This window comes from Carassius carassius, chromosome 2 (assembly GCF_963082965.1).
Source record: "Carassius carassius chromosome 2, fCarCar2.1, whole genome shotgun sequence".
NCBI classification, from domain to species: Eukaryota; Metazoa; Chordata; class Actinopteri; order Cypriniformes; family Cyprinidae; genus Carassius; species Carassius carassius.
Window position 1 is genome coordinate 44,541,342 of NC_081756.1, and position 26,189 is coordinate 44,567,530.

The 26,189-nt window shown below is 38.9% G+C and overlaps 1 protein-coding gene across 6 annotated transcripts in view; it reads left to right on the forward strand.

The window, feature by feature from the left end:
- The window catches only part of LOC132110527 (myotubularin-related protein 13-like), a 158,445-nt gene extending 133,350 nt beyond the window's left edge, over nt 1-25,095 (forward strand). For 2 of the 6 annotated variants that reach the window (XM_059517219.1, XM_059517227.1), the window contains exons 24-41: nt 1,037-1,212; nt 3,359-3,486; nt 3,567-3,768; nt 5,011-5,207; nt 6,064-6,201; nt 7,190-7,273; nt 13,865-14,043; nt 15,481-15,657; nt 16,098-16,199; nt 17,332-17,517; nt 18,718-18,844; nt 19,190-19,317; nt 20,331-20,555; nt 21,029-21,136; nt 21,623-21,813; nt 21,899-21,986; nt 22,071-22,202; nt 23,879-25,095. In XM_059517219.1, the coding sequence (XP_059373202.1) occupies nt 1,037-1,212; nt 3,359-3,486; nt 3,567-3,768; nt 5,011-5,207; nt 6,064-6,201; nt 7,190-7,273; nt 13,865-14,043; nt 15,481-15,657; nt 16,098-16,199; nt 17,332-17,517; nt 18,718-18,844; nt 19,190-19,317; nt 20,331-20,555; nt 21,029-21,136; nt 21,623-21,813; nt 21,899-21,986; nt 22,071-22,202; nt 23,879-23,977 (2,667 nt within the window). In that variant the 3' untranslated portion in view covers nt 23,978-25,095. Of the gene's footprint in view, nt 1-1,036; nt 1,213-3,358; nt 3,487-3,566; nt 3,769-5,010; nt 5,208-6,063; nt 6,202-7,189; nt 7,274-13,078; nt 13,154-13,864; nt 14,044-15,480; nt 15,658-16,097; nt 16,200-17,331; nt 17,543-17,650; nt 18,242-18,717; nt 18,845-19,189; nt 19,318-20,330; nt 20,556-21,028; nt 21,137-21,622; nt 21,814-21,898; nt 21,987-22,070; nt 22,203-23,878 lie in introns of those variants that run through there. The other 4 variants (XM_059517262.1, XM_059517235.1, XM_059517245.1 and 1 more) reach the window with 4 other exon arrangements.
- Nucleotides 25,096-26,189: the final 1,094 nt, after the last annotated feature.

Sequence of the window (26,189 nt, forward strand, 5' to 3'; positions counted from 1 at the left end):
AATATGCTATGCAGCCAATAAATGGCTTCGAATCTAAATATTTCTTGTCCAGATATGTTGAATATTAAACTTTTTCCTGGTTGTTTTAAGAAGATGCAAATAATGTGCAGTGAAGTTAAGACTTGGTTTTAGATGGCACTGTGCATTAGTAAAATGTGTTTTTTGTTCATATATTTTTATTTGAAATACATATTGTTTGGATGTTCCTCAATAATTCTTGACATGACACAGCTTACCCCTAACATGGGGCAAGTCGTGTCACTTGACCACAGCAGACATAACGTTAGTTTTAAGAGGTTTATTTTAAGTGGTCAACTTTCCCTATTGCCCGTATCTTGTTTTGAACTTCTCGGTTTTGCCTCACCATCCAAGGCACTTATTTATAAAAGGAACAACCCGTTTAGGAGTGATGTTTGCTGAAGAGGAATGTGCATGTTTCAGACATCTCTCTCTGACTCATTATCATGAAGTCTCTTCATGGATGAGGACAGAGCAAGAGAAACACATGTTGTGGTCTTCACTATGCATGCACTATAGAGCCATAAAGATTTTATGGCTCATTCCTATCGTTTTACAAACTTAAGCTATAAAATTAGGCCCTGTATGGAAGCGAGGGTCATTTGTGTTGGTCTGCCCACGTGTGACTGCCAGCAGTTGGTGTCTGGGGTACATTATCAGCCCCTCATTAAGACCTACAGTCCACACTAGAGATCAGGTCAGACCCCTGAGGAGCAGAGATAGAGGAGTGCTGGGGAGGTGGAGAGGGGATATGGGGTCACACAGACAAGCGTTTGCGCGGCCAAACCTCATTTTGGAATGTTCTCCCCAGAAAAGTGGAAAAAGATCTTGTTCCATACTGCTAGCCAGCTCAGAGCACTTCTGCAAGTCATTTCATTTGCCCCCAAAAATGTGAAATGATTATTTGCAGATTTTCTCGCCATGAAGGTGTTGCGGCTCTTTACTAAACTATTAGTTAAATCACTCTGTATAAGGTAGTTGGGCAGCTGGTCTGACTGTATGTCCTGCTTCGTTTTAGCTAATTAAGGTGGCGTTTGATGAGGAGGTGAGCTCAGAGATGGTAGAGATCTTCAGGAAACACCTGCAACGGATCCGCTACCCACCATCCATCTTCAGTACCTTTGCTTTTGCAGCAGGACAAACTGCACCACAGCTAATATTACCCAAGCAGAAAGAGAGAAACACAGGCTTTCGGTCAGTGCAATATGTTTTTCATAATGTAAATTTAGGATTCAGTGTTGAGTTGTGTTGTTGCTTGTATTGCTATTGTTGAGGCTGCAACAAACCCTTGATATCCTGATCAGAAATACAACATTCAAGCAATGCTTCACCTCAAACTTTTGATTCTATCATTATCTATCCTGATGTGAGTCCAAACCCATGTGATTTTCTTTCTTCAGTGGAAATGGGGTTGAAGGATGACTGAAGTCATCAAGTTTTTAAAAAGATGCACTTTAAATTTAGTCAATATGGATGTGCACTGTATATTCCAAATCTTCAGAGTGCTTGTGGTTTTATTGTGTTTGTAACACAAAAATTATATACTGCTAATCTTTTCATGGGTCTATTAAGTGCTATGACTGGATCACTGAGTCAAGCTTAACTTGAGAACTGGATCAGTCCAATTCATAAATAAATCATTCAAACTAGTTTTTCAACATATATAATGGAGTGTTCCTGTAGCTCAATTGGTAGATCATTGCTTATCAAGCGCAAGGTTGGTGGTTCGATTCCCCAGGAACACATGATAGGTAAAAATTGATAGCCTGAATGCACTGTAAGTCGCTTTGGATTAAAAGCGTCTGCTAAATGCATAAATCTAATATAAAAACAGATCAGAAATCAGACTCAAAAAAACATCAAATTAATTGATTAGACATCACTACTTAATTATTTCTTTTAAAAGCACCAAGGAGAGATAAAGCACGTCAAGTTAACTTAATTTTCATTCTGTCATTCACACAAACCTATCGCATCACTACAGCACACTCAGAATTTAGCACACACCTCATATGGACTACTTTAATGATATTTTTATTTTATTTTTGACCCCAGTGCTCATTCAGTTTCATTATATTTAACCCTTAAAAACCTAGAACATTTTTGGGGCGCCTGACACACCTGCACTTTTCTTTGTTTTTCAGACCTAATGAATGAAATTACAGAATTTTAAGAAAAATGCAAGCAACAGTTGGGAGTTTTTTTACGGTGTACTCAAACAGAAACTCCTAGTTTAGTTATTTCTCTTTAGAAAGTTCAGTCTGTGTGTTTTACACTTCCAAATAAAATTTTGTTTATATATACCATTGCCCAAGCAAATTATAGCCATTTATTACAATATTGTTATCTGCGCTTTTAAGTAAAAAAAAAAACAGGCCTATTTCGTTAACTAACAATAGAGATGTGTCCAAAAACATTTTAATGAGTAAAGAAAATGGAAAGAGTGTTATTTGATAACAAAACCAAACAAAACAAGTTTTTTTTCTTCTTCTGAGAAATATATTTTCAATCTCAGTATGAACTATAAACACAAACTATGCAGCATAGGCTATGGTATAACAATTGCACAAATTGTCTTCAACAATACAGAGCAGTAACAGTGCAAATGATTCACGAACTACACAAAATGAGTGAGAAATACTCAGTGTTTGGATATTTTATCAGATATGTACCACTGTTTCATCAATGGTTTTGATTTGTTTTATGTCAAAGTTCTCTGTTGTGTGTTTTCTTGTGCTTTTTCAGAGAGTTTTCTCATGCAAATGTGTTAGTTTGTGTTTGTATCCATGCACTGGCGACAGACTTCACTTTCACTTTTGGGTTCGTTCATATTTCAAAAGTAATATGTTAAGTAGTAGTTCAAATGAGTACTTATTGGTTGAATATGGTACAGTTTGAACCAATCTGGGCTCGGGAGGGTGGGACTATGCGTCAACAATCATTTCTGTTTGGCTCAGAGGAACGAAAGCATTGGTTTCTTCTGACGAATCAATGTTGTCAAAATGTGATGACGTAATCATGTGCACTACGGTGCCTCTCAATATCCAAATGAGATAAATAGGATATCTCCGAAACGTGGAGAAAAAAAAGCTTTTAAAGCTTTCAGATTGGATTAGTGGTTCAAAAGTTATTAAACATTAAAAAACAACAGTTATTCTTAGCCGTGGGCTGCTATATCGGTCTTTGAGGGTTAAAAGAGTGGCCAAGACATTGTTAAATTGTTCTGTTGTGTTCAATGGAAGAAAATAAGTCATAAAGCTTTGGAACAACATGACGGTGAGCAAATAATGACCAAATTTTGGGTGTACTGTTCAATTAAATGAAAATCTGTTTCTTGTAGAACACTATCTAAGACCATTGTGAAAGGGGCTAAAAGGGCAGGCAAGATCACAATGGGTCGCCAGTCTACTCTGAAGAAAAACGAAAAGGGCAGTCACATGACCTGGCATGAGGGTGATGACATCTCTAGTGAGTATAATTCACAATGTTAGAAAAATGTCTTATGTCAGCAGTCATTGCCCTTCAGTTGTGTGAAATTGATGTTTCAGTCTCAGATGATGGTGAGCCCCCTGCCAGCAGCACACTGAAGACCTCAGAGAAGTCATCTCTGGAGCAGTTAGTGGAGCGAGCCTGTTTCCGTGACTATCAGAGGCTGGGTCTGGGTACTATTAGCACTAGTTCCACACAGTCTAAAAGCGGAGAGCAGTTCCGTGTTACGCCAGTCAACAGACTCTACTCATTGTGTCGCAGGCAAGAAGCAACCCAACTCCTAGACTTTTGTTTGAAAACCTAGTGAGCAGCCTACTGCCTACTGCCTACCTAGATGGCAACTCTGCAAGCTGCATAAATAGTGCTCTTCACAAGCTTCATAAGAAACTCTTAAGCAGCAACAACAGTACCGTATACTCCGCCATTGTTGTGTATGTTTTTTGCGCTTGCCTTTAAAAGCGATACGTACTGCGCATTTCCACATACTTAACATGCACTATGCACGTGCATTACGTCACCGTTTTCAAAGATTCCCATATTGGGTGTTTACACGGAAATGATAATGGTGCCATTTTCAAAAACTTGCACTTTGTAATCCGTTTTCATAAGCATGCATTTTCAGTGCCCAAAACGGCGTTGTTATGTAAACTGTCAAAGCGCATAAAAGGTTTCCTGTTTTTGGCTGAAAATGTTGTCGTTTAAACAGCCCCTTGATTTGCTGCATATATTTGAAAACGCCACCATTTCTCCATATTGCCACTATGTTCTTCCCTCAACTTAGACGAGCTGATACATACCTCTCTCGTCTCAGTGCATGCACTCAATCGCTGTAGTGCTTTGATTGATGGCTTCTAAATTCATCCCTGTTTGGATCCTAAGAAATGAATGAAGCTTAACTAAACACTAGCATAGTGGCACCGCGCGGTACAGTGATTGAGTGCACGCACTAAGATGGGACAGGTACGTATCAACTCTAAATTGAATTAAGAACATAGTGGAATATGGAAAAATGGTGGCGTTTTCCTTTAAACTCAGCATGAAATGATAATGAACTGTTTTGGCAATGCATGTTATAGATGCATTGTGAACAATTCATCTGTTTCTTTGTTTTATAAATATAAATTTTACCTTGTAATGTTGAATCAAAAAGCTCACATTCATCTGCCACCACTTTTATGTGCAATGCCCACATCTGAAAATCCAATCAACAGTCAATGCATAAAACCTAGTCTTTGAATTACATTTTACTTTTTTGGATAATCTGTCTCGCTTGGCTGTACGTCTCAATAAGAAAACAACAGCTCTTTTTTGAAACTTCTTTTTCATTGCTACTTTTAAATGTTGTCTAGATTTTAGGTGGGTAGCTTGCTAGGTTTTGGAACAGAGTGCCCTGTGAAAAACAATGACAGAAATTTATGTACCATTTTTCAAAGCAATCTCTCAGCTACAACTGGTGAATCATGATTTTTTTTTCTAAATGGTGATAATATCCGTGGTTTACAGTTACCCTGGTCTCCTGGTGGTGCCTCAAACCGTTCAGGACGGCAGTCTCCATAAGGTGTCCCGCTGCTACCGGCACAACCGCCTGCCAGTGGTGTGTTGGAAACACCCTCGCACCAAAGCAGTTTTACTTCGTTCGGGTGGTTTTCATAGCAAGAGTGTGGTTGGACTTTTCAAGTCTCAGAACACTTCTTCAGCAGGTATGTTTGTGCAGTAAAATATTCATATTACATCAAGCAGTCTTGGGGATGGTTTGCAATCAGACAGGGCTGTAAATATTAGTAAATATTAGTCCCAGCCTTGAGACAACATGCCCACAGCCTGTTCACTGACTATCTAATGCATGTTGCAAACAACTCTGGACAGTGATTACTTGATCTGGCAAGCGCTCATCTTGATTGGATGACTTCATGCAACCTTTGAGAATGTTTTATTTTTATTTTATTTTTTATTTTTTTTTACAAAGTACGAGTTTGATGCAATAAGCTCTTTTGAAGATGAAATAATCACTGGATTTGACAAAGATAACCAGACTTTTCACTGAAACTACCAAAGCATTAGTTACATTTTCTTCATGGCTGTCTATTATATTCAGAAATACACGCCCCTTAACGGAACATAAAGTAAACAAACTGTGGTGGGTCTTTTTTCAGTGTCTTCTTGTCGTAGGTTGTTTTTGGCCAGAATAAGCTGCAATGTGGACCAGACCTTTGGCCATTTAGTCCTGTTCTCAACATTTTTGACAGAATGCTGCCAAAATATTGGCGTCATAAGATATTTCCTCTAGGATTTCTGCTCTAATTATGACAAAGCTGTTTGCTTTCAAAACTTTTTTATTAACAGGAACTGGGAGTATTGATGGGATTGGGATTCTATAATATTTTGTATGTTTTTCAATACAAATAATAGTCATTGAAGGGAATTAAAAAATTATATATATTTTAATTCATCCTGTGCTCCCCTTTGATGTTTTCTTTGATGTCCTGGTTGAAAAACACTAAATTACTTTTCAAGAGAGAAACGACTGTTCTTAAGATGCTCTCTTGCTTTTACCAGCTCCGACTTCCTCAGAGACCTCCAGCAGTCTGGAACAAGAGAAATACCTGCAGGCCATCCTCAGCTCCATCCCCATCTACTTCAAATCCAACGGCAGCAACACTATCACCAACCGTTCCCTCATCGGCTTGTCTCCAGGTACTGCAAAGATATCAGGTGCATCCTTCACTCAATGGCTGATTCTTCGGTTTCTTGTTTAGACTAGTTTTTGCACCTTTTTGTGTTCTTCAAGGCTCTTATCTCCTCCTGGTTTCCTCTTGGTTGCACAAAATGTTATTTATGTTTTGGGCTGATTTCCAAAGGAACTGGAGAACAATTGTGTGGTTATGTAAGGAGAGCAGGACATGTCGAGGTCACCTCCCATCCATCTTTCTCCTTGCACTCACTGCTCTCCACAGCCGTATTGCAGATTGCTCAGACCACACAGATCCTGCCCCGTAAGCTATGCTGTGTTGCCACCATATTGTTCCATTTATCCCCACCTGCTGGGTAAAAAGCAGCCTCCTCTCACAAGCAAATGGCTTAGCTTAGTTCTGATGATAGTGCTGCATGGCAGCTTCAAGTTCTTTCTATTCAGAACAGACTTTGATACTCAAGATGGGTTACAGCAAGAGACCAGACCCAAATCTGACTTGAGCAGTGTTGTGTCTTCAAAACATTTACTGTGTAATTGGACCTTGACACTGATCTTTCTCGGCATACAGGCCACCGCAGCATCCATAAACTGGATTGATTCATACTAATCCACATTTGCTATGGCCTGCAGAAGTGGTTGGGTTGAGATGTTTACTAACTACAAGCATTAATTACTGTTGTGTTTGGTTCCAAAACCTAGTGATCCGCCTATCTAGAAAGCGTTTAGGCATATAAATATATATATATATTATTATGCTTCTTAGATAAAAATTGCGAATTAAGTCTGTGCTTCAGGTGAGGCATGATACTTGAGTTATTTGATAGACCCACGAAGAGAATTTCTGGTCAGTGTTTGGTGCCAATATGTTAGAATGCTATCTATATCGGTATTTGGCAGCTACCTAGGGTTTGGAAAGAGCTATGATGCTTTATTTGCTTGTGTTAGTACGTGATGCATGGTGTGTGTGATTGTGTGTTTTTATCTGTTTAGCTAGTGAAAGAAGGGCATCAAGAATACCAAAGATGGCCCCTGTCCATTTGGACATTTCCTTCACCAATAGCTTCGCCAGAGGAGGTGAGTGGGCCTCTATTCTTCATTTCCGTCGACTCCAAGGAGATATTTAGCGTCAACCAATTCCCCATCTTTCATCTGATATCGTTAGTTGACTGTCTTCTGTCTTGATATCTCATTATCTGTGTTCTGTCACAGACCATATGTCTTCCCACACATGTAGTCACGCTCATACTGCTTTGACTTTGGACTGCTCTGTCATTTTTTGCGGTTATGGTTCTGCTGAACTTGCAGATATTTGTTGCCACATTTCTCCAAAGTACGAGAGTATTTCATAAAATCCAAAAAGCTAGCCATGTAGATAGATTCAGAACGCCTATTGTGAATGATTTTGTGGTGTGTAGTGCAGAAGTGTCCACCTACCCAGTTAGGTCAATATCTGCACACTATCATTGAATGTGATATTAAAAGCAGGAAGGTATTTGCTGTTAAAACAGTTTGTGCTTTTTTGTACATCACGGAAGATAATATTACAAAGATTTAGATTCAATTTTCACATCTTCTGAATTGAAAATGCCCCATTACCAGACTCACCTCAGATCAAAGACACATGTAGAGTAATTTACATCTGCGAGAGGATTCTGTTAAATGACATTGTGTACAGTAATTTATTCAGCCTCATGTCTTTCCAACCCCATACGAAAGTCTAAATATCCAAAGTCATATGTAGAGGTCGACCAAAATTGGATTTTATCAATTCCAATAGCTAGGTTGGACCAAACTGGCCGATTCTGATTAATCAACTGATAGTTTTTAAAATGGATACTGAGCAAAAACTACTACTACGCTTTACTATTAAAAAAAAATGTATTGAACCACACTTTGTACATGAATAAAAATATTAGTATTAAATATTAATTATATATTAATCATTAAAGTTAGTTCATAGTTCATTACCAAATGTTAACAGAAGCAACTTCAAAATGTATTAGTTGAAATTAACACACTTTTTAACTAAATGACCATCTTTAAATATCTACACAAAGGCTATAGCACTGAAATTACATACATATGGTTAATGTGTATAATGGGAAAACTGCATACTGACATACATTTTGAGGTAATAGCTCATCATAGTCGCTCAGCCTGTTAGGACCTATAAATACTAATAAAGTTGATGAATTAACTTGCGCTAGTCTACGGATGTGCATACTAGGCACTTTAGATCAAAGCCTCAGCGGTCGTCCAGCGCTCATTAATGTCAAAATGACTTAGATGGCTAATCAAATCAAAGTAGGTGGGGTTTACTGTTCACAGAAGCTGAGCACGTAGGCGCTTCAGATCGCTTGCGCACATCAATTAAAGCAGCGTGGATTTAATGCATTGGCCTTGTCACACACACACACATATACAGTTATGTCCAGTACGGTCACACTGTATATCTGTTATTTAAGAAACTTTTGAAAAGTAAAAAAAAAATGTTATGAAAAAATCTTCAGAAACTATTTGCATGAAAATCAAATAGGCCTATTGTTTTATTTTATTGTATCATTTAAAAATGTGTATGTACTATATGAAACATGAATTTATTCTGTATAATACAGAATGCATTAAAAAAGAGGGAGGGGGGGTGTTTGCCCAGTGCTTAACCTGAAAAATTTAAGATGGCATATCATGCCGAAAAGGTTACCGAACCCCTGCACTATAGTGTACTGTATACACTGTTTCGTTGTCTGTTTTAAATCTGCATCCGAATTTTCCCACTCTGTGCAGTGCACAGTGTCACGTCAAAACAAACTGCATGTGGTGTCAGTGATTCCACCTCTAGAGGCTGCTCTCGCTCTCTAACTGTATAATTACAGCGGACCTTCTCAGCTGCTCCAGCAATGTATGCAACCTGGAAAAACTATCGCCGTGGATTTTTGCAACCAACTATCGGTGCCGATTAATCGGCAAAGCGGAAACATCGGTCGACCTCAAGTCATAAGGGTTTGAAACAAATTGAGTGTGTGTAATTGAAGACAGAATTTCCAGTGTTGGATGAACTAGTCATCTTTTTATTTTTTAAACCCCATTATAAAATCTTGTTATTGTATTTGTTGGTTCTGTCTGGTTTTGGACATCATGTCTTAGTATAAAACATGTCAGGTCATGATGGGTTGAGTTCTTGGAAAAGAGCTCATAATTTGAACAGAGATTGGTTAATAGATGCAAGTCCCAGCTGATGGGTCTAAGATGACGTCATGATTCAGTAATGTTTCTTGTCATATTTCTGGAAATCTGGGTTAGAGATAACAGCTGCTGCTAAAGACTCATTTCTTTGTTTTTATGCAATGAAATTAGGTCTTTATCTCACCACAGCCAAATATACTCCAGCAGGTGCAAGCTAAGACATTTCCCATCATGTGCTGTTCACACAAATGTTGATTATGAAACTGATTTTTCATTTCCTTACTTTTCGTAACATATATATATATATATATATATATATATATATATATATATATCCTTATATATCCTTCTCAAAAAATTAGCATATTGTGATAAAGTTCATTATTTTCCATAATGTAATGATAAAAATTAAACTTTCATATATTCTAGATTCATTGCACACCAACTGAAATATTTCAGGTCTTTTATTGTTTTAATACTGATGATTTTGGCATACAGCTCATGAAAACCCAAAATTCCTATCTCAAAAAATTAGCATATTTCATCCGACCAATAAAAGAAAAGTGTTTTTAATACAAAAAAAGTCAACCTTCAAATAATTATGTTCAGTTATGCACTCAATACTTGGTCGGGAATCCTTTTGCAGAAATGACTGCTTCAATGCGGCGTGGCATGGAGGCAATCAGCCTGTGGCACTGCTGAGGTGTTATGGAGGCCCAGGATGCTTTGATAGCGGCCTTAAGCTCATCCAGAGTGTTGGGTCTTGCATCTCTCAACTTTCTCTTCACAATATCCCACAGATTCTCTATGGGGTTCAGGTCAGGAGAGTTGGCAGGCCAATTTAGCACAGTAATACCATGGTCAGTAAACCATTTACCCAGTGGTTTTGGCACTGTGAGCAGGTGCCAGGTCGTGCTGAAAAAATGAAATCTTCATCTCCATAAAGCTTTTCAGCAGATGGAAGCATGAAGTGCTCCGAAATCTCCTGATAGCTAGCTGCATTGACCCTGCCCTTGATAAAACACAGTGGACCAACACCAGCAGCTGACATGGCACCCCAAACCATCACTGACTGTGGGTACTTGACACTGCACTTCAGGCATTTTGGCATTTCCTTGTCCCCAGTCTTCCTCCAGACTCTGGCACCTTGATTTCTGAATGACATGCAAAATTTGTCCAAAAGTCCAGTGCTGCTTCTCTGTAGCCCAGGTCAGGCGCTTCTGCCGCTGTTTCTGGTTCAAAAGTGGCTTGACCTGGGGAATGCGGCACCTGTAGCCCATTTCCTGCACACGCCTGTGCACGGTGGCTCTGGATGTTTCTACTCCAGACTCAGTCCACTGCTTCCGCAGGTCCCCCAAGGTCTGGAATCGGTCCTTCTCCACAATCTTCCTCAGGGTCCGGTCACCTCTTCTCGTTGGGCAGCGTTTTTTGCCACACTTTTTCCTTCCCACAGACTTCCCACTGAAGTGCCTTGATACAGCACTCTGGGAACAGCCTATTCGTTCAGAAATTTCTTTCTGTGTCTTACCCTCTTGCAGGTCGGCAGTCTTACCCATGATTGCGGTTTTGAGTAATGAACCAGGCTGGGAGTTTTTAAAAGCCTCAGGAATCTTTTGCAGGTGTTTAGAGTTAATTAGTTGATTCAGATGATTAGGTTAATAGCTCGTTTAGAGAACCTTTTCATGATATGCTAATTTTTTGAGATAGGAATTTTGGGTTTTCATGAGCTGTATGCCAAAATCATCAGTATTAAAACAATAAAAGACCTGAAATATTTCAGTTGGTGTGCAATGAATCTAAAATATATGAAAGTTTAATTTTTATCATTACATTATGGAAAATAATGAACTTTAGCACAATATGCTAATTTTTTGAGAAGGACCTGTATGTATATATTTTTATATGTACATTTTTTTTATATATCGTCATCGGCCGATATCCGTGTTTAGTAGCGCCGATTTAAAGTCAGGCACGTCGGCGGGCAGCCCCGTGTTATTGGTGCCTTAATTGGTTAATCTTAATGCTGCAAAATGTGTCTGCAGCGGTATTATTATTATGTGCAAAAGCCACTTGGAAAAAAGCTTTCTCACCCGAATTAAAGGGGTTTTAGTCTGAATAAAATGCTAGTAGCAGGACTGTAAAATTAATAGATGTGATTATGATCATTTGATAAAATGAAGAGAGCGCGCCATACGTTGAAGATCATTTTACTTTGTTGACTGTTTCCCGTCAAGGAGACCGCTGAATGTGCCTCTTTAAATGGTTTCGCGGTGCTCGTTGTTGTATTTTAAAATGCAACTGCAATGTTTTCAAATGATACTATAGTAGTGTTATAGTAGACAAAACGTATGTTTATTTGTCTTGACCCTTTTTTTTTTTTTTTTGCTGATCTGAAAAATGATCCGATCCATACGAGGACGAGCGAGCGCGGGTTTGACTAGATGTATTTGGAGGTTATTACTCACGTCTCGTTCTGCACATATCCAAATGTTTCCATATTCACAATGTATCTGAATGTTAAACTATAATATTTTTTATTTTTTTTTAAATGTAAACTAGACGGAAAAGATCATCCTCTTCAACTGAGCCAAAACGTGCATAACAGCAGAGTGGAGCGGTATACTGCGGTCTATTTAAACTGACCTGTTTAACCTTTTATATGTTTGGTTGACTGTATTTTAATAAAGAACAGCATGCGATGTAAGTTTGAAATTAGAATGCACTTTAGATGTTCTGTGTCATTTATACCAAACACAAATGTTGCTGGTTGCTAGTGTGTTTGCAGCACTACTGTTATTTATTTTTTATATATTAAATTTTTTATATTTTTCAGTTTAATTGATTTTTATTTCTAAAATTGTATTTATTTAAATGTATATTTAAGTTTACATTTATGTGCCAACAAACTTGAAAAATTCTACTTAAATGCTCTAAAACTTTTATGTAAATGATTGACTATATATATATATATATATATATATATATATATTACCTGTTTTATATATTTAATACTTTTTCAGTTTATTGATTTGTTTGGTTAACTTTGGATACATTTTTTATTTTAATACCGTGCAGTGCACAAAATTAAGATTCGAGAGATGGTTCAAGTCAGTGCTCAATAAACGATAAGTTTAGAAATGTTGTGCACCCACTTATTATTAGTGTGACATTTTAGCATACAAATGTAGGGGAAAACTTCAAGATATCGGCCCTAAAAATCGGCAGCACATATCGGCCATCGGCTGACCCTGACCTCTAAACATCGGCATCGGCTATAGAAAAACCCATATCGGTCTATCCCTACTATGAGTGAGAGATGGAGATGAGCACTAAAATAAAAACCCTTCTCTATTCTGTTTGCACAATATGAATGTACAGTAATACCAGTAATCTGGTTTTTATATGCATGAACTAATAATGTAATAATTGAAAAAAAAAATTTCTAATATCTGACAGTTCCAAAAGCAGTTAGTGATGTTGTTTATTTGGCTAAAAACTATAAATCTTAGAACCTCTTATCTTAAAATCCTGATGTTATACAGGCCTGCAGCATTTCTCTTGTCTCTGTGATGAGCTGCTAATGATTGTCCTGTCTGTCATCAAAGGGGGTGATTGTTGCATGTGTGTGAATTTTGTTTTCTGATTTTATTTCCCGTTTCTGTTCCACCACCAATTCCTGCTCCCTTAATCTACCAGTACTTGGGTATAGGGATAAACTATTCTCTCACTCAAACCAAAAAGCTTCAGCTAAGGGAATAATTCACAATCAAGGTATAGTTTTTGTTTTACTCATTCTTACTAACCTAATTCATACTTGACTTAATCCATGTTCTCAGCATCTTTTTGACCTCTCTCCATGCTTCTGTAGTGTCTGAAAGTCACACCACAATGAGGTTACCTCTGACTTTTCTGGTTCCCTGAAGTAAACTAGAGCGTGACAAGAGCACTTGTGTTGTAGTTTGTTCTGGCAGGTCTGTAGTGACTGCAGTTTTGAGGTTCAGTGGTACAGTTTGTTAGTGAATGTTTAGTATGTGGTAGTAGCTAATGACAGAGCTCTGAATCAGCACTCATGAGAACAAATATTAGGCGAGTGGTCAGTAAACTATGTGATAATGTGCTTCCATAGTAGTATGTTGCATACTATTGAGACTATTACTTTGGGCATTGGCCAGTATATTAGTGACCAAGGTTTGGAATAATTAATTTTTTTTTTTCATGGATAACAACAATTATATTTTAGCATTACTGTGACTAAAGAAACATAAAATTATTTTGGTAATCACCAGTACTGTTAGTTTAGCACTGTGTGTGTGTGTGTGTGCGTGCGTGAACAGCAATCATTTAAAGTTCTTCACATCCCCTACCCCTTACACGTTTAACATGTTTGTCCGTCCTTGGTATTAGTTAAGTCGGTTTGTGATTTTTGTAATCCTGCCTAACCTGATGTTTACACTCATCTGTTGTATCCCCTCTCCCCTAAAGGTGTGTGGTCTAGTCTGCGCTCTACCAGCAGATTCAGCCAGCATCCCGCTGCTGTCGATATGGGCGCGCGGTTGGCTGGCAAGGATCTGGCGCCCCCTACAGGCATTGAGAACCTCCAGGCCCAACTCCTCAAGCATCAAGCAGCTCTCTACATCTTTGGCGAAAAGTCTCACCTCAGGGTAAAGATGTTTTGTCACTTACTATGAGTTATTCGAGAGAAGAAGCTAAGGATTTGATGCAGACCTTGTATGATGAACCTTTTACAGGAAAAGAGGCCTAACATTTATGTTTTGAAGTGGACCAGTTCATATCACCCTGAAATACTTGGACAGTGTTCTTTCCAATGCACAATACATTTTTGACTAGACAAGGACCTCTTAATAGTGTTTATAAAAGCCCTGATTTATTGACACATTTGGTTTGTTTTTGGCTGAAGTGATATTGGACCCTGGTCTTAAGTGTCAATTTTTCGAAGTTGAGATTTATACATCATCTGAAAGCTGAATAAATAAGCTTTCCATTGATTTATGGTTTGTTAGTATCAGACAATATTTGGCCGAGATACAACTATTTGAAAATCTGGAATCTGAGGGTGCAAAAAAATCTAAATACTGAGAAAATCGCTTTTTAAGTTGTCCAAATGAATTCTTAGCAATGCATATTATTAATAAAAAATTAAGTTTTGATATATTTACAGTAGGAAATGTACAAAATATCTTCATGGAACATGATCTTTACTTAATGTCCTAATGATTTTTGGCTTAAAAGAAAAATCTATAATTTTCACCCAGACAATGTTTTTGTTGGCTATTGCTACAAATATACCCCAGCGACTCAAGACTGCTTTTGTAGTCCACTGTATACAGCGCATAACATTTGGATGCCTGAAGGAACTTTTTGCTGCTTTTTACCTTATGGATAATGTGTTTCTTTAACATTCAGTGTAAAATTTGTATTCCAAATTAACAGTTGGAATAAATCAGTCGTATGGTTGACAGTTATTTGGCGGGTCCTACTCAGTACATTAACTGTCTGTTTTGAATTTCCGTGGTTGCCTGTGAAGTGAAAATTTAATTTCATCCATATTAATAGTAAAGTTGGTCTGCTCAAATTTATAGCCTTGAATAGAATAGAATAAAAGCTTTTTTGGGATACAAAATTGTGACTCTGGTCTGTAAACAAGCAAAGCTTCTATACAACTTTTTTCCAAGAGGCACAATCCAAATGTCTGTTTCTATGCTCTGTTTGGTAACACTTTATTTTGATAGTCCACTTTAGACATTACTAGCAGTAAGTAACTTTACAACTACATGTCAACTAGCAGTTAGTAGAGTATTAGTAGACTGTCTGCTTAATATCTTTTAACACTTTCTTTGTCAACTTATACTAAGCCTAAACCTAAACCTACCCTAACAGTCTACTCTGAGAGTTAGTGGACATGTAGTTCCAAATTTCTGAGATTTAGTTTATATGTATTTGACATGTAGTTACAAAGTTACTTATAGTCAGTAGAATGTCTAAAGTGGACTATCGAAATAAAGTGTAACCCTCTGATTTTTTCCATGAATTAAACAAAACAGAATTAAAAGTTTGTACCAAATGCTTTTCAATGACAGGGCTTGAGACTGGACTCAGCGCTGAACTGTGAAGTGGTGCCAGTAGAGTTTACGGATACAAGGCAGGTGAGGGGCTCCTTCAAGAAGCTTCTAAGAGCGTGTGCGCCCAGTTCCATGTCCTCAGACACAGAAGACTCCTTCCTTAAGGCTCTGGAGGAGAGCGAATGGATGCTACAGGTTAGCACAATCTCTTAACACACACAGCAGATACCTGTTCTGTATCAAAACTACCCCTGGACCTTCCCTCTATTGTGACTCAAAATGACCTATATCTTGAGAAAACCAGAAACGGGTTGGCCTGTGTGACTCTGACCCTGTTGAAAAGTCTTTCCTCAAAACTAGTCACCCATGTGAAACTGTGCAAGACAAAGATGGGAAAATTGCATGACACAATTAAAGCAAAACAATGTTGCTTACCATGCTGAAAGCCATGCACTCATAAACCCCTTTGGCCTTATGGTCCACTGTGTCTCAGACACTAAAACAATATTATCTGTAGAGATCCTTGCCAAAACCCTCCGAGAGCTCTTAGTCAGCAGTGTGCATTACAGTAAATGTACAGGAACTGCTAAACTTAGAATGTGTTGTTTTGTACTCTGTATGTGCGTGTTTAACAGCTACACAAGCTGCTGCAGCTGGCTCTGGTTGTGGTGGAGTTGCTGGACTGTGGATCATCTGTTCTAGTTAGTCTTGAGGATGGCTGGGACATTACCACTCAGGTGAGCATCATCTCACACACGTGCTGTTGCATGTTGACAATTAAACAATCCTGCTCCTTTTGCTTATTAGATGCTTGTTTTAGAGCCTTGTCTTTGGCCATTGTCTGATTCAAATATTAATCACAAGGCAATAAATGGAATTGCCAACATTATGTTTCTATACAGGATACCCAATGCACCTTCAATCAGTTTTCATCGTTCAACACAGAAATAATAATAATATCCTGAGAAACATCTTATAGCAGGTAGTGCCAATCCAAACCTACAAATGCCTAACAGTTGTCTTTGCACAATGAAGTTGGCTTGGAGAACATATTTGAAAACGTTGAAACTTGAATTGTATGCCAGTGCAGTAGAGACATTTTTGAAGGCACAGCTTATATTTTCCATGCCCACTTCATGAGATCGGTTTATGAGAAACAGAGTTGTGTTCTCTGTGTGTCCGCTGGGGTTGTTAAATGTAGCCTGTGGTCAGAATCAGGCACGTGTCTGAACAAGACCATTCCTGTTCATTTCCCTGCTTCTTGACCATTCTGCCATCCTCTCTGTTGGCCTGATCTGATATGTTCATCTAAATAGGCTCCATATGTTTGGCTCTTTAGGAGTAAAACAGAATCACGTTGTTGTCACGGGACCATGCTTTCCGTCTCGGGAGGTGTGATATTGCTTGTTGTTTGGGGGTTTTTTTTGTGATATTGCTCTGATAATGCTTAAATAATTCTATTTCTGCAACTCCTGGAAATAGGTTCTGTAGAAACTCTACATTTGGTTAGAGCAATGTTTTATATGTAACATTTACATCTTATTTTCTGGCAGACACTTTTTTTTTTGAAGTGGTATTCACAATGCATTTTTGATTATAAATTAAATTTGAATCATGTTGCAACAAATTTTTACTTTAGCATTTTGATGTATCTCAGAGTGAAATGGAAAGCTGAATAGAATACGGCGCTTTATTTTTGGGCAGAGAAGAAAACTCCTAGGCAGAGTTCTGATGGTCAATATGTTTTTTCAATTTATGAGTTGGATCATCAAGGGTCAAATCCAATAGGGACAACATTTACTGGCATTGGGCACGTATCAAGCATCAGCCCCTGTTTGTAACTCTTCCTCTCTCATTCTGTTTCTGCAGGTGGTTTCCCTTGTGCAAGTGCTCAGTGATCCATTCTACAGGACCTTAGAGGGGTTTCAGGTGCTTTTTGAGAAGGAGTGGCTGTCTTTTGGCCACAAATTCAGCCAACGTGGCAACCTGACCCCCAGCAGCCAGGGCAGCGGGTTCACTCCCATCTTCCTCCAGTTTCTTGACTGTGTTCATCAGGCAAGTTGACTTTATAAGCAGTCATGTAGCTGAAACCTGTATCCAAAGGAACCCGGGGTTACTTGCCTTGCTCAAGGAGATAATGACTGATGATGAGATCTTGTTCTTGAACTAGCAATCTGACTACCAATAGTCTGATGTTTTCTGTTATCTGGGGTGGTGGAATCATAGTGGTTAAAGATCTGGGCTGGAAACCCAAACGTTCAAAACCACAGATGGAATAACTCATGAACCACATGACCATTTTGCACTTGAGCAAGATACCTTAACCCCAGGCTGCACCAAATGGGACTGTCCATGTTCATTTTGGAGAAGTGTCTGCTAAATAACAAATAACCAATTGCTCCATCTCTCTTTTTCACACACTGCCCAGAATCAACTCCCAATCTCTGTCTCTCACACCACCCCTCTCTTGTTCCCACCGTGCTTCATCCATGAGCTCACAGCTTTCCTGCAGTGTCCAGCCAGAAGGAGGAGGCCGAGAAAGACTCAGCTGTCAGAATGCATGCTCTAGCTTTCCTTTTGCAATCCCCATGGTGGGCAAGTAATTTAGACAGAGCTGCTCCTTCGGCACATCTACCTACCCCCAGCTTCCTTTGAAATGATCGCACACAGATGGTGTTTCAACCTGCAGCCAGCATTGTCCTTGCTGGAGTGTTTCGCCATCACCTCCCAACATCAGCACGTTTAGTGGAAAACTGCAATTTTGGGGATTCTGTTCAGTCTGTGCTACGTTAAGTTAACGTAGTTTTTCTCCCTCCAGAGACAATGTGCACCACTCCCATGAAACTAACTGATTTTAGGCATATTTGATGAAATCAAGGCGTAGAGCACTTGAATGACCCAATGGAGGTCCGGGAATTTCTCAGGCCACAGAAATATAGCAAAAAGCATCTGAAAATAGAAGCGTCTCATCTTAGAGGCAGCTGTTGTTTTTGCCAGGAAGTCCAGGTGGCCTGGAGTGTGAGAACTTTGCAAGCTCTTCTGTCTAGATCCTGTTGGCCGTACATTATCACATTACATCTCTCCTGTTGCTGTTATTTTTAAATTCCCTTTAACTAATAATTTCCTGGCCGTTTATTAATAATTTTCTTGAACTGCAGTCTCAATGGTATCCTGCTCATATTTGTTGAATCAGTGTGGCCGTGAAATGTGGCCAAACAGCTTCGCCAGTGTGACGCGTCGACTTTCTTATTCCAGGTTCATAACCAGTACCCCCTTGAGTTTGAGTTTAATCAATACTATCTGAGGTTTCTGGCATACCACTACATCTCCAATCGCTTCAAGAACTTCCTTCTGGACTCGGACTACGAGCGCCTGGAGCACGGTGTGTAACTCCTCATGTCGTCCTTTAAAACGAAACTCACAGTCCTCCACAATACAGTATTTGTCTTTTTCCATTGCCATAATTACATTATTGTGCAAATGTTTTTCAGCTGTGTTCTTCAAATAAACAAGGCAATGAATAGCTGTAAAATATTACAACAAACACATGCAGTCTTGCTCAGAAAAGTTTTACCTACCTGTAGCAGCCCGATGACCTTTGAAAGCACTTTTTTTAAGTGCTTCTAGTCTTATCCGACTTGGCTTCTGATATTTTGTTTCACACCTTATCACATTACTCTGAGTAATGTGTGATTAACAAGTGCTTCTTTGTGTCTCCTCACTAAAGGCACATTGTTTGAGGACAAAGGAGAAAAGCCGTCCAAGAGGGGAATCTGTATCTGGGAGTGTATCAGCCGAATGCACCACAAGAGCCCTCTCTTCTTCAACTACCTGTACAGTCCCTCAGAGACGGAGGTAAAGAGTCTATCTGAGTGTGTACAGAGGTACCACACAGCTCTAATGGCCTTCACCCTAGAGCACTCGGCTTAGAGGTTATGTTGACTACCAGTCCCAAACATGCTGACGTCTTTTGCCAGATCTCATTCACAGTGAAGAATAGTTCCTCACAATTGCAAAACAGCCTCTTTGACCTAATAAAGCAGTGAATCGGGTGGTGTGACGCTCTGTACAAAAACAAAGCTAGAATAGGAAAGTGCCCCATCCTCAAAAATCCAGGCTGTGAGTAAATGTTGTTTTTAACATGGGAATCTTCTCACTGGCAGTCATCCCCTGACATTGTTTTAAAATGAGTGAATCAGTTCAGCCATAGCCCAACAAAAACATGAAGCTTAGTGAGAGTAAAAGGCCCTGTGGGCTGTTTCTTCTTTCTTCCCCATTCCTGTTTTACAACCAACCACTGGAGAAAGGGCAGCACGGTATAATCTTGAGACTGTGATATTTTAAGGTTGGGAATGAACAAGCATCATGCCTCTTTGAATTTGAAAGTATTTTAGATTTGAGATAATCCAATCAACAGAAGAAAAATAAACATGTTTTGCACACATTTTCAGTCTTACAAATGTATGAATGTTTATTTGCATCTTATGAACTGTTCAGTTGAGACAGAATATTTACTAAACATTTGCTAAACAAGCTCTTCTTGCTTGGGCGCTGTTCATGCACTGATGTTTTGTTTAGAATACTTGAAATGCACATAAAAATGACTTTGCGAGTCAGATTGCAAAATTCATATAAACTGACCTTTCAGAATCTGAAATCGGATCGGATAAATTCTGACAGATGAATAATGAGTGCATGTTAACATGCTTAATGGTCCATACGGTACAAACTTGGAAAGAGCAAGGATGACTAATTCAGTGGCTAATTCTAGCAGAAATTCTACAGTGACTAATATTGCTTACAGCACCTTTATGTAAAGTCAGAACCGAAAAATCCAACAAATCATTTTTTCTTTGTTTTCCACTTAGGCAGTGTTGAAACCACTAATTTCTATCCCCAATCTGACGACATGGGAGTTCTACACAGGGGAGACGTTGTCCACAGGCCCGTCTTATGACTGGTGTATGCCCACTGTGCGCTCTCAGAGCACGGAAGAGCCAGACACCATCTCCACCACCAAAAGGAGGATCGTCTGGCCATGTTACAGCAGCGTCAGCCGGGCCCAGCCTGATGCCATCACCAAACTCTTGGCTGTGAGTCCATATGTCTCTGTCCTTTAATAGTTTCACACCAAGTCCTCATCAGGACAAAAGAGCAACCTTTCCTCCCACAATCAAATTGAAAATGCTGCATGATGCATTAAAATTGCAACCAATCAGAAACAGTGACTAGTAGTTTTCTCTGTTTGCACCACACAGATAAAAAAATTATTTAAAAAAAACACACCTAGTATTTATGCCATGCTTTTTTATGCCATGTCAGATATTTTGGATGTGTCAGTGTTTCTGAACTTTTCAAAGGACAATCTGTCTCACCTCATCCACATTTGATGTTATCTGTGAAGAGCAGGATTTAGACAGCCACTATAAACCAAACAACCAACAAAGCAGTGCTTTTCACTGTTGCTTGGAAGGACAAAAATGTCAAAGCAGAACCCAGAGGTTTCCTGGATGATCAAAGGCACCTGCAAGAAGGGAAGCCTTTAAATGGATGTGTATGGTTGCAGGACATTGAGAGGCTAGAGGAAGAACTGGGACAGCCGTCTGAGCCCTGGCACACCACGCTGGAGAAGGTGCGAGACAGCATCCAAGAAGACCTCAAACAGGAAGGCAATGTGAGTGCTGCTTCTCTTTCCAGCTATTTTAGTTCCACTTTGCTTCACAAATGTTGCCTCGAGTGGCATTTCAAGTGGCACGTATGCAACAAATATTTATTTCAAGCTCAAATTAACATTTGGTTTGAAGCTACTCTTGGTGGTTTGGATTCTTCTCTGTGCACATTTCAATTTGAATGTACCCCTAAAATTACATTTCCAGAACTGATCTATAATGATTCTTATGGACCAACTCTCAAAAATAATTTATTATTGATGGGATTCTTAATAGAAACGCTATATGTAGTAACCCCAATATCACGAGAGCTGCAGCTTTAAAGCGGACAATGGATGAAATTGTAACTTTTTTTTTAAGCTTTTTTTTTGTGGTGGGAGACATGCCTTAAAAAGCACCAATGCAGCATCCATGTTTGTAGACTTTATGCAAGCGGCAAAGTGTCTTTTCCAGATATACTGGCCTCATCTCTTGCCCTTTTAATCTCATAGCTGCGGAAAAAGTCAGTGTCCATCTCTGGTTTGGTCCCCACCTCCAACCTGCAGGCCTATCAGCGACACTCCATGTTGCACCTACCTGACAGCGGTCTCGTAGAGGACAGCAGCCCCACTGCAGTCAACGGGGTTAATCGCAGGGCAGCCACGCTCTATAATCAGTTTACCCCAAAGAATGAAGACAACAGGTAACAATGACAGACAACACCATTGATACGGTTAATCTAAGTTTATCGACAAAGCAAACAAGCCATCATATCTTTGTTTATACAGATCATTTGAGGGAATCCTGTACAAGCGAGGGGCATTACTTAAAGCTTGGAAAGCTAGGTGGTTTGTTCTGGACATAACAAAACATCAGGTGAGTGGTTTATTACATTTTTGCACTTTGGTCTTTACCTTCATTTATTCATTTATTTGTCATGCATCTTGACACACCCTATAGCTGAGGTATTATGAGACGGATGTGGACACAAGCTGTCGAGGCTATATTGACCTGGCTGAAGTGGAATCTGTCCTGATTGCCACACCAACTATAGGAGCCCCCAAACACATCAGTGAAAAGGCTTTCTTTGATGTAAGTATTAATGAAGCAATACAGTGCGTGAGGCTGTGCTTTAACAAAGACCTTTAGATGTGCCTCTGAGTCTTATGTTACCAGACCCTGTGGGTGTCCTGATGTTTTTCCAAAAACCCTGATCCTTAAAGATAGACCATTCTTTTCACAAATAAAAGATGTTTTATAAATTTACATTTTGTTCTTCAAGTACTAGAAATCTATCTGCCCGTGTTAAAAGCAGTCTGCACTGCTGGCTGTGGTAGATTATTGCTTAATTTATGTGTTTATTCCACTAAATAAAACCGTGGGCATGACGTCTGAGACTGAGGATAAGAGACACCAAGATGGTGCACTCATATTGCATTGGCTGGCCTGAATTATATGCTTTTTTTATGGTATTTGAGCATAAGAAACAGCATTTATGTCAGATTATGTTGCTTGTTTGAAATATTTTCAATTGTGGCAATACTCAAGATATAGCACTTGGCTGCCATACCTGTATCATTCTGATGAAAAACTGTCCTTAATATTTTCAAGTATGTAAAATAAGATTAATGGCGCAGCCACAGTGACATGGTGAACGTGCTGTTACTTTGACCCATCAGCATTCGGGACCAGAACTATTAATATGTGATCCATTTTCAGGATTCTCTGATAAATAGACACTTCAAAAGAACAGCATTCATTTGGAATTGTAACATTAGGAAAGTCTACACTGTCATTTTTGATGACTTAAAGAGTCAGTTCACCCAAAAATGAAAATTAGCTTGTTTTTTACTCACCCTCAAAGCATCCTAGGTGTAAATGACTTTCTTCTTTCAAACAAATCCAGTCGGAGTTATATTAAAAATTATCCTGGCTATTCAAAGCTAAACAGTAGTAGCCAGTAGTCAATAAAGCTTACGCATCCATAATAAAACGTGCTCCAGGAGATGAATAAAGGCCCCCAGTAGAGAATCCATGTGTTTTTGTAGGAAAAATATCCATATTTCAAAAGTAATAAACACTTTTCTCTCACTTCCGTTATCAGTCATACGCAGATCCGTTCCGGCGGATGACGCAGCATGTAACCACAGCACGCGCGCCTCTGAGGTATGCTAGTCTCGCGAGTTTGTTTATAGGAGCAAAAGAAGCAAAGTTTCCTTACTTTAGCAAAAGAAAACCAGTCTCCTCTTGGTTTATACTGAAATCCTCAGACATTTTTCTTTACAAATCCTTAGTTTGTACTTCTGATTCGTGACTGGCGTTTTGTTTTGTTCTTTCTCCGCATTCGTCACTAATCACGCAACACCGTGCGTCTTACGTCATCCGCTGGAACTGCTTCAGTGTATGACAGTCAGTGGAAGAGAAAAGTGTGTATTACTTTTGAAATATGGATATTTTTCTTACAAAAACCCTGGAGCCGTCTGCGGCACGTTTTATTATGGATGAGCAAGCTTTATTTGACGACATGTGGACTGTTCAACTGCAACACCCCCTGACTACAACGATAGAGCTTTGAATAGCCAGGATAATTTTTTATATAACTCTGACTGGATTCATCTGAAAGAAGAAAGTCATATACACCTAGGATGCTTCGAGGGTGAGTTGAACATAAGCTCATTTTTATTTTTGGGTGAACTAACCCTTTAAATCCACCCTTGCTTAATAAAAGTACACAAAAATCTCTTCTCTCTTTTTCTATGTCCCTGCAGCTGAAGACCACTAAACGAGTGTACAACTTCTGTGCAGCAGATGCTCAGAGTGCCCAGCTATGGATTGATAAGATCCAGAGCTGCATCTCAGATGCATGAAGCCTTTTTCTTCTACATGCCTCCTCAGCATCACCTCACCGCAGGGAGACTCACTGTGCAATTAGTAGCACCCCGTATTAAAGCCTTCAGTGCCTGCTGAAATCCAAAAGACTCCTGAGAAACACTGCACCTGAACAGTGACGTACAAAAACACTGCCCTGTTCACTTGTCTGTGGAGTTGCATTTACTGTGTCCCACTACCTTGCACTCAAAAACTTGATCCTGAGCTTATGTTCAGGTGCTGATGAAAACGATGCAATGCACTACTCTGATATTTGCTAAACAAAGCAATAGCTCTAATCTTAAACTCGGGGTTCAAAATAGCAGTGACAAGAGGTATGTTCTGCAAAACAAAATACTGTTGCTGCTGTTGCAAAACAACTGCCAAGCTCTGACCAATATTAAGAAAGATGCACAATGTGTAACAGTCAAATGATTTGCACTTAATGATATGCACTCCGTATGAAATAGATTTTTAATGGCTAGAACAATTAGGCTAAAGGCGTTATGTTTTATCTACACACAAAAGCTTGGAGCAGACAACTTCATTCTCTAGTGTGCAAAGTATTTTTTTAGATATATAAACTTTGTCAGGTTGAATGTTATACTCATGCGTTGTTATTCTGTAAATTATTTTTTAAAACATTAAAAGTGTCACCTGTGTGTTTTTGTAGAATGGAGAGTCTTATGTACATGTATTACAAGTATGTTTTTCTAACCTTTTAGTCTAACTTGAAATAAACACTCATATTTATACTTAATTACAGACAATGTATGGACCAAGCAAAGCACATCCTGCCTGAGATGGTTATCAGTCAGCCGTTTTGTTTGAGATGAAGGGAAGAACATTATATTACTCCATTCTCTGTGAGGTTACATGTGATGTTGATGGCTCTATGAGGCACTAAGGTTTTATCCATTTATTTTGGTAGCGTATCTCTAAAGTTTTAAGAAACACGAAAAAAATATCAGACAAGATGTGATGTTGCTGAACCTAAAATGACTTTATGTATTACAATACTTTGTAGTGCGACTAATGTTTCTGGGTTGTTTACTGTTTTTGGTTTTATTTTATGTGGGGTTTTGCTGTTATTTGAAATAAATCTAGAGAAGTTTAATTTTGTGACTGCATGACTATATATCTTAAATTATGCATGAACAATAAGACCTTGAAGGTACGCTGTGAAAGTATGTAAGAACACAAAAGCACATGTTGCATCCTGCAATGTAAAAATCCTCAAAACAACATTTTTTACTGGACAAGGGGAAAAAAAACAGCAATAGTGGGTTTTAAAATGTGTCAGAAAATGAGATTGTTTAATTAACATACTGATTTTGATGCAACATGGATTTACAGCAATTTGTAAAGGATATAGCGGACTTCACAGGCATAGAAAGCATTGCAGACGGTCACACAGAAAGCAATACAAGCTACTGTAGTTGCCAACTTACGCCACTCTGTTTTGCATTGTCTTGTGGCATGAGCATTGTGAATTTAAGACGGTAAGTTAAAATAAGCAGGTTTCTCTATTCCATAATGTTGACTGTAATAGAATTGATTTATTATCAATACAGTTGCAAGTGTCTGTTCTGTTTCCTAGCCCAACCTCACTCATCTTTATAATCAAGTCTTGCCATTGTACTCTTAGCACTGTGGCCATTAGAGTAAACTCTTTGTCCTTTCAGGTCAACAGCTGTCGAGGCAGAGCAGCAGTTCAGTAAAAACAGCACACACTTCTCAACTGTCAGTATGCTTTTAGTTAACTACCCTAATAATGGCATCTCAGGTTAAACAGCACTGACACGTGGAAGTAACTCTATCAGCCGTGGATTGCAGCAGTAATGCAAGAATACAGAAGTGCCATGAGACAGGACTGCACGCTTGCAATGTGCTGACCAAATCGTGGGTTTGATCTGGCTTGCCTTCGTGTGTATAATGTAATTTTGGTTTACCCTGTCCAAATGATTTTTGTCAAGTGCAATAAAGCCTGAATAAAACACAGACTTGAAACTTGAGACTTTAAATTTAGTTCCTCTGCAGTTATTTTAGCACTGTCACTCTCATTAGCAATTGTCATCAAGCAAAGATCGGCAACATGAAATGCTGGATAATCCTAATCCAAGCTGCATAACACACATCTGAATCCATGAGTCCAACCTAATGTACACAACTGATAAGAAACCGTTATTTCAACTATATATAAGTGTCATG